We start from the raw sequence: 13,537 nt of genomic DNA on the forward strand, positions 1-13,537 counted from the left end.
GCACAAGGAGGGTGTTGACCTTCTGAGTGTGTTGTCTTTCAGATGAGAGGTTAAACTGTGGTTCCATCTGCCTGAGGTGGTGGATGTAAAAGATCCCTGAGTCGGCACCTATCAAAAAACGGTAAGGTAATTCTCTGATGCCCTTTAAAGGATACTAATGTAGCAGTTAACAATAAACAGTTAACGGATAAATCTATTCTGGCCACTAATATTAACATGGTTAGATCGACAATATTCTACGTTGGTAAATCAGGGCATTACATAGCAGGATATATGAGCACTGCTTAGCAATCAAAAATAAAGATATTAATAATGCTTTGGCTAAGCATGCTTTGGAATGTACTAACTTTAAGAAATTTGTATTTTTGTGTTAGATTATATTAATATGGCACCTTATATAACAGAGTTTAATAATGCCCTGGAAATTAAGGAGTTAAGATAGCAAGTATTTTTAAATGCTGAAAGAGCTCCTGGATTGAATGGTACACCTTAAACATCAAAGCCTTTTGAATAATAGGTACCATTATTAACCTATATATTACTTACACACTGTTGTGTGTTTTCTTGTATTTTTATATATATTTCTTAGTTATATTTTTACACATTTTTTAGTTATTTTATTTGAACATAAGTTGTTCTTTAAATATTGGATATTCAGTGACTTAATGATGCAACCCATTTTATTGGACATTGTTAATTGATGTTATTATATTAAGGATGGTTTTGGGATTGTCATGTGGTTCTGAAGAAGTTCGTTTGAATAAATCGAATGAAAGCGCTTAACTAATGACTTGGTGTGGCAGTCAGTGATTTGTTTCCAGCTTCACATTTTTTTTTTTATTTAGGTTTTCCTAGAAGGCTACTACATGCCCAGCCCTGAAAGAGTGTAGCTGACTGTCAATCCCACAGAGCCCACAGTGAGTGCGCACTTCAGCAACAAGAATGATGTCCTGAAGGTGGTGGCACCAAAACCACTGCCTTTCTGTGGCTCCACATGAAGCAAACAACAGTTACAGCACATGGAAATGCCTCAATGCTTTAAAGGCTGACCAATGGTCATATCCTTAGTAGAATATAACCCATACAGGCTTAGGCTACTGCAACAGTGACTGAATGATGAATACTGTCATTTACTACAGACAAAAGCAGTAATAACAATGCCATAGATTTCTGTGTGGAGATATTAATATGATATCCTTCTTCAGGTGGAAAGGTATGATTAGCAAATGGCAGGACAAGTATTAATTCATAAAAATGTGCAGGCATACACAAAAAATTGCTTTACCTTAATGCAATCCAGAGCAAGCCGTTTAGCTTCCTGACTCTCAGTGGATGGATTTCTTAAGTTTGACTGCTCTGTTCCACTCAAAGTAAGCCAACTGACAAAACTCAGCATTGTTGACTCACCCCTAGTTGCAATACAAGAAAAGCATTAGTATCAGTAGAACAAAAGCAGATTACATATTTTAAGGCAGTACAACTACTACAGACTCCTAATAGAACTGTAAAAATAGACACCTACTTTTATTTTTAATTTATTTACATTTTGTTTACCAGGGTACAGCACTGATCAGAACTTGATCATTTGCAGGCTCAGTATGGGTTACATATAAAACAGTAACATCAAAAAACAAAAATATGTTTATGTAAAAAAGAATAGTTAAAGTAGTAGATCAATGTGTGTGCATGTATCTTTTAGAAGCTATCCAAGGGATTGCACAAGTGTATAAATACTGAGCACGTGCAAGTCTGACTGCCATTTTGTAGTAAACTGTTGAGATGTAAGCATGTATGTATATAAGGTCTGTCTGTTAACCAGATAGTTTATATTTTCTGATGCTGCTATCTAGCCTGATGTGTTTCTATGGATTAAAGCATCTAAACAAAATACCCTGCCTGCTTGTCATCTATGTTAGACAGGGAGGGGCAAAATGGTGTCAGACGCAGCATGTCTAAATGATTTGAGGCCAGGATGGAATCCAAATTCTTCAGTTCAAGATTGAGGGGCACTTAGTTGAAACTGGAGGAATATAAAGGAGTGAATCATCTCTACAATATGCATACGTCACAAAACAGGTCAGAAACTCGTTTCAGATATTAAAAGTTGCTCAGCATTATTTTTTATTTGCAAAATATGAAATGTGGCATACAGAACTTTCTAAACGATATTTGCATAGACCAATATGTCTGATACTGATAAAACATTTGAATTACTATGGAAAATGTTTGAAATAAAGTCCGAACTGCATAAAATGAATAAAATAAGAGGAAATTACTGCATTTTTGCTAAGCACGTATTGTCCGTATTAATCAAAGATGTCCAAGTTATCAGAAGTGTATAAAGTGTTTGCATGTTTATACAGTACTGCAGTAAAGTTATTTCACAGAATACAGCCATTACAGAGCATATTTCACAAAGTACAGTATTTTGAAGCATTTACTGCACGTCTGAATGTTATTACAAGCTTACAGATCAGTTTGTTCGTACACAATTACAACAGCCATATTTTCAGTGTGTTTGTACATACTCTGTGTGCATGGTAGATGGATTTCGAAAACCCACTGCACTTGTGTTTGATAGTAATATTGCAGAGAACTGGAAAATATTTGAGCAAGAGTACAACATTTTCATACAGGCTGGATTTTCTTATTAAGATGACCGTACAAAGGCATTTATTCTGCTTAATTTAGCTGGGTCAGAAGCCACAGAAAGGGAACGTTCATTTGTGTAAGCGCCTGTTATCTATACAGGAGAGGGGGAAAGCAGTCAGTGTTGTACAGGCTGAGTCAAGGGAGGACCCTGAGTGCTTAAAACATACATTTAGAGAGATGTGTAACCCCCAGACAAATGTTACAATGGAAAGGCACTTAATTTTATACAAGGGATCAAAAACCTGGTCAAACTTTTGTAGCATATATAACCACTTGAGAAAAAAAGCTAAAGCATGCAGATCTAGTGATTTAAGGGATGAGTTGATAAAAGACAGATTTGTGTGTGGTATTAAAGATGATGCTGTGAGAAAGATTTTGCTTCAAAACAGTGATTTAAGTTTGAATACGGCCATTGAGATTTGTCAGTTATACGAGCTCACAGAAAAGCAGACAAATATGCTTACAAATGAGAACAGCTCTAGAAGGCACAGTGACAAAGCTCATATTGATGGTATGCAGCAGGTACTTAAAAGAAACAGGCCCAAGCACATGGCTGCAACTCTAGCACCTGCAGCACTCACTGGTAAACCCCAGAGCTTTCCAGCAAATTCTAGAGTTCTCACAGTCTCAGTGAAGCATAAGTGAGTCAGCAAATAGGCATAAGGGTGAGGGGGCATGATTACCCAATTTCAACTGTCATAATTGTGGTGGAAGTCATGAATCTAAAAGGGAAAAATGTTTAGCTTTTGGTCAACAATCCCACAAATGCAATAAATGGAATAATTTCAAAAGGTTTTGTAAATCAAAAGGCCCAAATTCTTTTATTAAGAGGGAACATTTTAAGAAATGAGTTGATCAATTAGAGAGCTGTGGCCCTACTCTTTATGTGGATTGTGTGTCAGTGCTTCATGAAACAGTCAATGCAGTAGATTTAAGGGCAAAGAATGAAGTATTTTGTACTGTTTGGATAAATGGCAAACACACAGAGCTCATAGTTGACACAGGTTCCAAGTGCAATGTTATGTCAGCAGAAGCATTTGATAGTGTGTGTGTCATGGTGAAACACTTGATTTGGCAACGTTTGTGAAGCTTGTTGCTTATGGTGAGGAAATTCAAACTGAAGACTCAGTAGTGCTTTTATGTTACTCCCAGCAGAGTGGGAGAAGCTACAACTTATTTTATGTAGTCAAGAGGCACATCCAGTCATTAGGACTCAGAGACAGTTTGGAAATGGGACTGCTTTCATTTAATAAGTCCACCAAGTTAGCTCGAAAGACCACTACTCTAATTTCACCCAGTACATTTTTTCTACCCATGCTGATCTTTTCAAAGACAAACTAGGGTAGCTTCCAGTTGTGTACTCCATGAAGTTAGACCCAGATGTCAGTCCAGTTATCAGGCTGACACGAAAAGTTCCAATAGCCATGCAGGACAGAGTCAAAGCAGAGTTAGATAAAATGGTGAGACAAGATGTGATTTGTCCAGTTGCAACTCGAACTGAATGGGTACATTACATGGTGGTAGCTCATAAGAAAAGCTCAGATGACATTGAATATGTACTGATCCCCAAAATTTGAACAAAGCACTAAAAAGACCTCAGCATCCAGTGAACAAAGTCAAAGAATTTGCAGCACGTATGCCAAATGCCACTGTTTTTTCTGTGTTAGAGGCAGAGAGTTTGTTTTGGCAAATTCAGCTTGACAAGAAATCATCATTGCTCACTATTGTTCAGTACTCTGGCAGGTACAGATTTTTGAGAATGCCATTTGGGATAAATTCAGCAAGTGAATCTTTCAACGTGTAATGGAGCAAGTTTTTTTTGGATATTTTTGTGCTACTATAGTAGATGATATACTAGTAGGAGGTCATGGTGAAGCAAGCAAGACAGAAACCTCAGAAAAGTTCTGGAAAGGGCACGTCAAGTGAATATTAAGCTCAATCCACAGAAATGCAAATTCAGGCTACAAGAAGTTACTTATGCTGGTTATTTATTTACCAGTTCAGGCTTATGATGAGACCCTTCCAAGCAAACAGCCATTCCCGAGATAGCAGCTACAGACAATTTTCAAGCCCTGCAACATTTTTTCTTGGCATAGTTAACTATCTAGACATGTTCGTTCCAGAATTAAGTCAACTATCAACACCACTCAGAGAGCAGACACATAAAGATGTATCAGGGTCTTGTTTAGAGCAACACCAAAGAGCATTTTTATGTCCCGAAACAGAAAATTGCTAGCCTGCCAACTCTCAGATATTATGATGTTCACAAGCCAGTTACTCTTTCATGTGATGCTTCGAAATTTGGTCTTGGTGTAGTCTTTCTACAAGAAGATCAAACTGTTGCCTATGCATCAAAAACTATTACCCAAACCAAAATGCAGTATGCCCAGATAGAGAAAGAGCTTTTGGCAATTCTGTTTGCATGTTCAAAGTTGCATGACTATATGTATGGTATACTTATCTAGATCGAAAGACTATCAACCTTTAGTCACTATCTTGAGAAAGCCTATGCATTCAGCTCCAGCCAGACTGCAACACATGATGCTGAGATTGCAAAAGTATAATTTCACTCGTCTATAAGAAAGGCAAACTTCTTTATCTTGCTGATACATTATCCAGATTGTCCAGAAACACCACAGTTTAGCACGAGAATGAGAAACTTGATTCTAAAGTCATGGAAGTGAGAAATTTTTCTTCCACACATCTTGCTGAGCTGCGAGATCACATAGCCACAGATCCAGTTTTACAAAGGCTCAACCACTTTATCAATCAAGGATGGTTGTCAAAGCAATCTAGTTCACCTCAAGAAGTGCAACCTTATTTTCCATATCGAGACGAGATTTTCTCTGACAAAGGTATCATTATGAAAGGTCCTAAAGTAACGGTTTCAAAGTCCATGGAACAAGAGTACATTACTATCTTGCATTGTGGTCACCCAGGAAATGACTCTACCAAAAGGGCGAGAGGTTTAGCATTTTGGCCTTCTATGCCATAAGACTTTGAGAGAGCACCTTCATTTTGTTCCGTGTGTAATAGCACTAAGCCACATCAACAAAAGGAACCACTTCAGCTAAATCAGATTCCTGAACTACCTTGGTCGACAGTAGCCACCGACATTTTCGAGTGGAATGGTCAACATTATTTGGTGTTAGTAGACTCTTATTCTTATTCTAATTGGTTCGAGGTTGACCTATTTCTCAATCTAGCATCCAGTACTGTCATTATTAAGATGAAGCATCATTTTGCAGTGCATGGTAGTCCACACAAAGTTATTTCTGACAATGGTACTTGGTTTACAAGCTAACAGTTCAAAAGATTTGCCAAAGAATGGGACTTTACTCATGTCATGAGCAGCCCAGAGTACCCGCAGTCAAATGGTTTGGCAGAACGTGGAGTTCAAAGTGCAAAACAGTTACTACAAAAGTCAAAATGAGATATTAGTGATGTTTTCCTGAATCTCTTTAATCTCATAAATGCTACTCATGATAAACATCTTCGTTCACCTGCTCAGAGACTTCTGTCGAGACAAACCAGAACCACATTACCAATTAGTAGTCAATTGTTGGTTCCATGTGTCAAGAATAGGTCAGTGGAAGCCAATCTTTTAAAGAACTGTTTAACCCAGAAGTCCTACTATGGTAAAACCAGCAAACTGCTCAATCCATTACGAGAAGAAGTGGTAAGGATGCAAACATCCAAAGGTTATGAACGGATTGGAGTCATGAAGAATACTTGCCCAGAGCCAAGATCATACATTATGAAAACACAAGGAGCAGACTTTAGATGGAATCAAAAACATTTGAGACTGGTGTCCGAACCTACATCACAGCACATAGCCTGTGAGAAAGACTGTTTATCTCAGAGTGAGTTGTCTGGTGTTCCAATTCCTGAGGAAGTTGCAGAGAATATTCACGTTCCTGTGACGAATCCAGACATTCCTGATAAGACTTGTTCACTGAAGAATGTCCCTGTTGCTAAATTCAGTTCAAATTACTATGTTACGAGATTTGATCGTATCTCCAGACCATGTAACAGATACATAGCAACTTGGACATGAACATTGTGTTTTGTTTCTAATGTCTATAGTAATGCATGTCTAACTCTAACATAGTTTTTACAAAGGGCAAGCTTTTTAAGAGGGAGGATGTAGATCAACGTGCATGCATGTATCTTTAAGAAGCTATCCAAGGGCTTGAACAAGTGTATAAATACTGAGCACGTGTGAGTCTGACTGCCATTTTGTAGTAAGCTGTTGAAATGTAAGCATGTATGTACACAAGGTCCGTCTGTTAACCAGTTCATTTATATTTTATGATGCTGCTATCCATCCTGATGTGTTTCTATGTATTAAAGCATCTAAACGGAACACCCCACCTGCTTGTCATCTATGCTAGAGAGGGTAGAGCAACAAGTTGCAATGTGCAAAAATGAAGCAGTGAGCTTAGCATTATTAAGATACAGCATTACTGATTCATACAGGTCAGAGCTAACAGCATTTTAAAGAGTGAGGAGGGGGATGCACAGTTTAAGTAAGTACCCAAATGTGAGAAGCTGCAGACAGGTGAGGAGAATAAAGATGGATGTAGGAGGATAAGATGAGTAAGTGATATGTAATCATCATCAAGGTAGCTGTCTTTGTGCTGATGTTTTAGTAATTTTTTTAAGTTAACATCTGAACTTGGGGTAGTTGGTACTGTCAGTGAGATGTGAGAGAAGAAAGATAACCACAGTTTTGGAGTGAGGACAGAGAAGCTATGATCAGTGCTGTGTAACCTAGTAGAGGAGGTCTGTAGACAGATGTTACCATGGTTTGGCTTCTGATGTTGTATGTAGGGGGTGGCTACTACGAGTTTCGCAGTGAGGGATAAGGGGCGTCTACCAAACTAACAAAGTATCTTTAAGAACATTAATACTCTACAGTTGGCATTATATGATTAAGTATTTTGAATTCTTCCAATCAAGAAGCACAAAATGTCATTCAGAATTTATTTGTAATGCGTGGAGTGCTGTGATTATGCTTCAATATTCAGAAAAAATCTGTTGTATTAAAAGTGGTGCGAGATCTAACCTTAACAAATTTTAAGCACCTCCTGCTCAAGTTGTTAAGGCCAGGTCTTGGGCTAGACTATAAAATCTGCCAGTAATGACCAGCAAATGACAATGGCAGAATAAAATATTTGCTAATATATCCCTGGCTTCCTATTATAAACTTACAAAGTTACTAAAACAACAAAATGTGTGTTCATCTACATTTTCTGAAGGATATGAAGTCTGAAACTTAAATGTTCATCTTTATTTTATGAATTCAGTCCTTATTAATTTGTCCAAAGACCACAGCTTTATGAAAAAGAGACCAAACATACAAGGTAAAAATAAATCTGGACAGTTGAGAGACACCGATCCTAGCCTACTACTGTGTGTTCTCAACATGGATGACAAGTTTCACCTCTCAAGCTTTGCTTTTGAGGTGAATTTCTTGGCATCTACGACTTGAACATGCACGTCATGAGAACTGCCGATCCGCTCATAATTCTCTATATTTATTTGAAAACAAGGTAAGCACAGTAACTCAATGGATACTTCTGTTTTATCCTAAGGTGGCTGCATGTATGAGAAATTTGCCTAGAATACTGGATAAGCTCTCTAAATAAGTCCCATGGGACTTTTTAACCTCGGTTTGAAATATCAAGAAAAGTGGTGCTAAATAGGTCTGCCAGCTGTCTGGTTTTTGACCGGACTGTCCGTTTTTTTGAAAAATTGTCCGGTTAGAAATTCCATTCAAAACTGGACTTTGGTTTTGTTTTTAAATTTCGCGGCAATGACATCAGGTCCCTCAGGGCTACCAACCTGTCAGAATTGAGCTCAAGGAGCTCACTTCCGGTAGTGCGAGCGGGAAGCAGAAACCAGCATTTAAGGAAGGTAGCATTTTCAGAATGCAACTGCAAGCGAGCAACAAGAGTTCGACTTTGGTCTGGTAGTGGCAGCATTTAAGTAAGTATCAGCAATTTTGACTTTGGATTTAACTTCAAACGGGGAAGGCACAGCAGAAGCCAGCATCGGGAAAGCAGCATTAGCAATGAAGGTAGTGTGTGTGTGTGTCTAGGTATGCATGGGGGGTTAGGGAATATATCATATAGATGCTCTCAATTTTCCCTGATTCTGCAAAATGACGTCTCTGATTTTGCCTCATATTTTGGTCTATTCTGTGTAAAGCATGTTTTTTTTCCTAACAAATCAACAAGGTGTCTGTCACTAAATAATGACAGACAATTGCATTTCAGACTTAGAATGCTTTTTTCTGATTGCTGTTAACACAGTGTATTACTCTAGCAGTTTTCTATATGTACAAGAGCAGTTTCTGTGCCTTTGTTTGCTCTTGTCCCTCATTTCGTAGCTTTTACCTTGATTCTTGGGCTATGCGGTTGAGAGGTATCAGAAGGGGGTTGCAGTGGTTTGCACACTCTATTCTGAAAACAGTTATGTAAGAAGATACATTCCTGTGCATCAGTTATTTATCCATTTATTCATTCACTTGACCACAAAGTTCTGTGACGTACAGTCATAGACATGCAAGGGGCTGTAGTTGATGGTCACATTTGTATGCATGTGTGAGTGTGTGTGTTTGAGTGACTATGTTAAAATAAATAACTGCGAGCAATTGTTATTGTTTTTTTTTTTCTATTTTATTACAGTCAATAAATGTGTGAAATTAGCACAGCCAATATATGTATCTTTAATTGCTGGGTATGGGTGCAGCCCAACTGTAATTCCATCTCTGATATATTCATCTTTACTTTTGTCAATCCCACAGTGATCAGACAGCACATACAAGCCCGGCCAAATGCCTCAACACACGCTGTGATTAATTGTTATTTGTGACATACAGAGCTGACATTGGTATAGCAAAGGTGTGTAAACTGATGACCCTGCTAGTTTCTGACCATCCATTAGTTGTCCACATTAAGCATATGCTCTGTAGCTTTCTATAAAAGGCATAGGTTCATTTTTCAAAAGCTGCAAGACCAAGTATGTCATTATGTATTGTTTTACACTAAACACGTATTTTCAGACCATGCTATACATTTTCAGGTCTGTGTTATTGATGTAAGATATGATTGTTGTTAATACTGTCATTTCTTAGAACATTTTAAAATTTTATCATCCTAAACTTGGGAAAACAATGTGCAATGCTGTTTAGGTGAATGTGAGATTTACAGGCAGAGTAGTTTTAATGCTAAGTCTGTTTTTATTGTGAGACTGTAATGCTTTGTTTAGCCAATGTGTATCAGTAGTTTGTGCTATAAAATTTGAAATAAATGTTTTAAATTAAACCCAAATATCTGTAATCACTGTAGAATAAAGCGCAAGACAGTATGCAGAGTGAGAGTTTTTAACAGTGTTTATGGCAACTGGGGAGAAATCCGCTGAAAGCAGGCACTCAAAACAGAAAAAGAGGGCGTTCCCATCAGCTGGTGTCACAATGATGTCACAAAATGGGTGTTGTGGGAATGGGTGGAGTTTGGGTGATGCAAGGGGTGTGACCTTAGTCCAGTTTTAGCCACAAAGAAAGCTGGCAACCCTAGTGCTAAACGGTTCTCAAATTAATGTATAACCTGAGGACAACACCTTATCATTGTTATTGGCAAGAAGCTGAGCTGTTTACAGCTTTATATCTTTCAGTAACAATGGAGAATAATCAGTGTCTAGTCATGAAACCAGTGACCAGCAGTCAGAATAATGAAACAGGATTATGAATTATACCAAATGTTCTTTTTTCCTAGAGGCAAGCACTAGCAGTCAATTCAATTCTCTTCCCCTAAGGATGAGATCTTAGTTGCTATGAATAAAAACAAACAATTCAAACAGAGGTGTATATTTTCTCTATAGAATGGTCCTCTACTTGTAGATTCAAATACTTATGAGGTATAAGCATGCAGAAAACTATAAAAACTGGGATTCAGCTATAGTTTACAGTTTGCGAACACACCCATTAAACAGCAGAGAGGAATAAGTCTAATTGAATCTTCAAAGAAAAAATAAACTCTGCAATCAGTGTCTAATTTTATTTTGAAATTTACTTTATGTAGAAAAATAAGTACTTAATGACAGGTGATATAACGGATATACACATGCAAGTGCTCACCAAATGGGGGACCTCTACAGTAGGAAAATGCTTGAATGTCCTGAGAGTTCCCCATCTAGGCACAAATACTTGTTATTCCCACCTTCTGTGTACACAGATTCATAAGCCTCTTGACCGTATTTAATGGCAACATGTGTGATGCAGCAAGGAATGCATGTAAAGCCCTTGGATTTTTCCAGTTCTAGTCCATCACACTGCATTGAGCAGGAGACATAAAACATGCTTGCCTGGCTTCCAGGTAATCTGCATCAGGAGGTGAAAAAAATAATCTAAAATGTGTCTGTCTGACTTGCAGGCATCTTCTTACATAGGGAGGTAGCAGGAAGGTAATAAGCACTGACTGCAAAGGGTATTCTAATAGACCAAATTATAACGTAACACCTCATACATCCATCGTAAAGGAATTCAAAGGACATATGCATGGGGTAACATCTAGGAAACATTCCAAGCAGTAGAGAAAGATAGCTAGAAGCTGCAGGAAGCTCTAAAGAGAAGGACTCAAAAATGCAAACCCTGAAACACAAAATTGTTAAAAGAGGCCTGACCAATGGAATAAGAGTCCAAACAATAATCCTTGATGATAGCCAGCTCCATGCATGGCTTCTCCATCCCAGTAGATCTTTTGGCAGATGACTCAGTGGTGGCTGAAGTTACCATAACTGCTTCCATACTTCAGAATTGCTCCTACAAGAGTTTCAAATCTGGGCAGAGTATCCTGCACCACTTCAGCTGGGCATTTGTCAATTGATTCCAACCTAATTTAGGCATCTGTTTCACTTATATCTTTATCAGGTATACATATCCACTATTCTGGCACACCAAGGCATCAAAGAAGTTTGAACTACAGGTCAACATGGACTTCTCAAGCATTTTCAAAGGGGCTTGCATACCTTTGATTCCCTTTGATGAACCGCTCTCCTCCGTAGAACCTGGACAACTTGACTGACAACGCTGTCTGCTCCTTTGAAATGGCAGTTTCAGCAGATAAGAGGTTTTTTTTTTTTTTTTTGGAAGATCATATTTATGTGACCCATTACCTCTGTCCCTGTTATCTTGGCAATGTCAAGTCCTTATGTGCCTTTCAAAAGAGTTCAGGTGTCCTTTAGGACTAAACCACATTTTCACCCAAAACTGTTCTTACAATTGTTCTTAAACTGGTCCATTCATGTCCCCCTTTACTTATCGGGAACAGAATCTATAAGAAAAAGAATCTTTTACATCCTTTCCATGCACTTTATCTTGCACTGGACTAGGGACCACTATGTCTGTAAGAACTTACCATAACCTTGGAGGTCCTTCTCTTCCATGTTGCAGTATTCATCACAGTAGGGAGATTGCTGCCTGCAGCACTGGACATCCAGCCAGTATACCAAAGTCTTTGGAGCAGGGGAGTATGTGCGATGTCTTAAGTCAGAGCCATAAACAGATGCAGGCTATAAAAGTGACATCTCCACATACCCCCTTCAGAATGAACTGCCACATACAGCAGAACCCCTGAAGGTGGGAAGGAAAGATAAAAGGAATTACAAAGATGTGCGAGCATTTCACCCCGGGCCTCCGCTGAAAACTGGCTTTGTTCCAAGTTGGACTTCCCCGGTTAACAAATGTTAAATAAATAAATAAAAATAAGTCCCTTTCAGACTCGCATGAAGACCAGACCATAGGGTACTTGACAGTCTGTGTCTACTGCTGAGGCTAACTGGATGATAAACTATGTTCCCACATGTAACTAACCAGTGAAGAAGGTAATGAGAGTAACAAAAGAGGGTGTAGGAGGGAGGGACTGAATATTGCAACATGGAAAAGAAGGACATCTAAGGTTATGGTAAGTTCTTACACAACTGTGCTGAGTCCTTCTCTTCTCATGTTGCAGTATTCATCACAGTAGGGAGAGTACCAAAGCTTTTAGGTATGAGTCTGGGTGGAGGTATGTGGTCCCTGGTCAATGAGACCTTGTAAGATAGATCTGGCAAACCCAGCTCTAGCTCTGGAGAGTAATCTAGATTGTAATGCTTGGCAAAGGTATGAACTGAAGCCCAAGTAGCAGCTTCTAAGATAGAGGCATAGTCTACCCCCTTCAAAAAGGCAGCTGAGGAGGCAGCTGCCCTGGTTGAATGGGCTTTAACATGTCCAGGTAACGCTTTGCCATGACTGGAGTAGCATGTGCAAATGGCCTTAGAGATCCAAGAAGAAATGGTCTGTTTAGAGACTGCCTTCCTTAAAGCCCTTGGGTGGAAGGAAATGAACAGCTGGTCAGAGTTTCTAATCGGTCTGGATTTGTCTAAGTAATACCTAAATTGTCTGTGAACATCTAAGGAATGAAGAGTCCTTTCTGAGGAATTTTGCGGTTGGGGGTAGAAAACAGGAAGGTTAATGGTCTGATTTAGTGAGAGCTCAATTAACCACTTTAGCCATGAAGGAAAGGTTAGTCCTTAGAGAGAGACTGTCCTTACAGAAGATAAGGTAAGGAGAGATGGCCGTCAGGGCTTGTATTTCTGATACCCTCCTGGCGGATGTGAAGGCCACTAGCAGAACTGTTTCCAAGGTACATAGTTTCAGGGATGCTGAGTGTGCTGGTTCAAAAGGTGGCAAGGTAAGTTTTTCCAAGTACAAAATTTAGTCCCAAGGTAGAGGTTTTGGTTTGCATGGGGGGGGGGGGGCTGATATGGAGTACCCCTTTCAGGAACAGCTTAACCTCCAACCTTGATGCCAAAAGGAGGGACCAAAGGCAGACAAGCAGAA

General features: G+C 38.8%; 1 protein-coding gene across 5 annotated transcripts in view; it reads right to left on the reverse strand.

Moving 5' to 3' along the window:
- The window catches only part of GBF1 (golgi brefeldin A resistant guanine nucleotide exchange factor 1), a 4,751,435-nt gene that overhangs the window by 964,883 nt on the left and 3,773,015 nt on the right, over positions 1–13,537 (reverse strand). For all 5 annotated transcript variants that reach the window (XM_044055999.1, XM_044056000.1, XM_044055998.1 and 2 more), the window contains one exon: positions 1,286–1,409. In XM_044055999.1, the coding sequence (XP_043911934.1) occupies positions 1,286–1,409 (124 nt within the window). The remainder of the gene's footprint in view (positions 1–1,285; positions 1,410–13,537) is intronic.

Source organism: Protopterus annectens, chromosome 14.part0 (genome assembly GCF_019279795.1).
Source record: "Protopterus annectens isolate FY-2018-M chromosome 14.part0, PAN1.0, whole genome shotgun sequence".
NCBI classification, from domain to species: Eukaryota; Metazoa; Chordata; order Ceratodontiformes; family Protopteridae; genus Protopterus; species Protopterus annectens.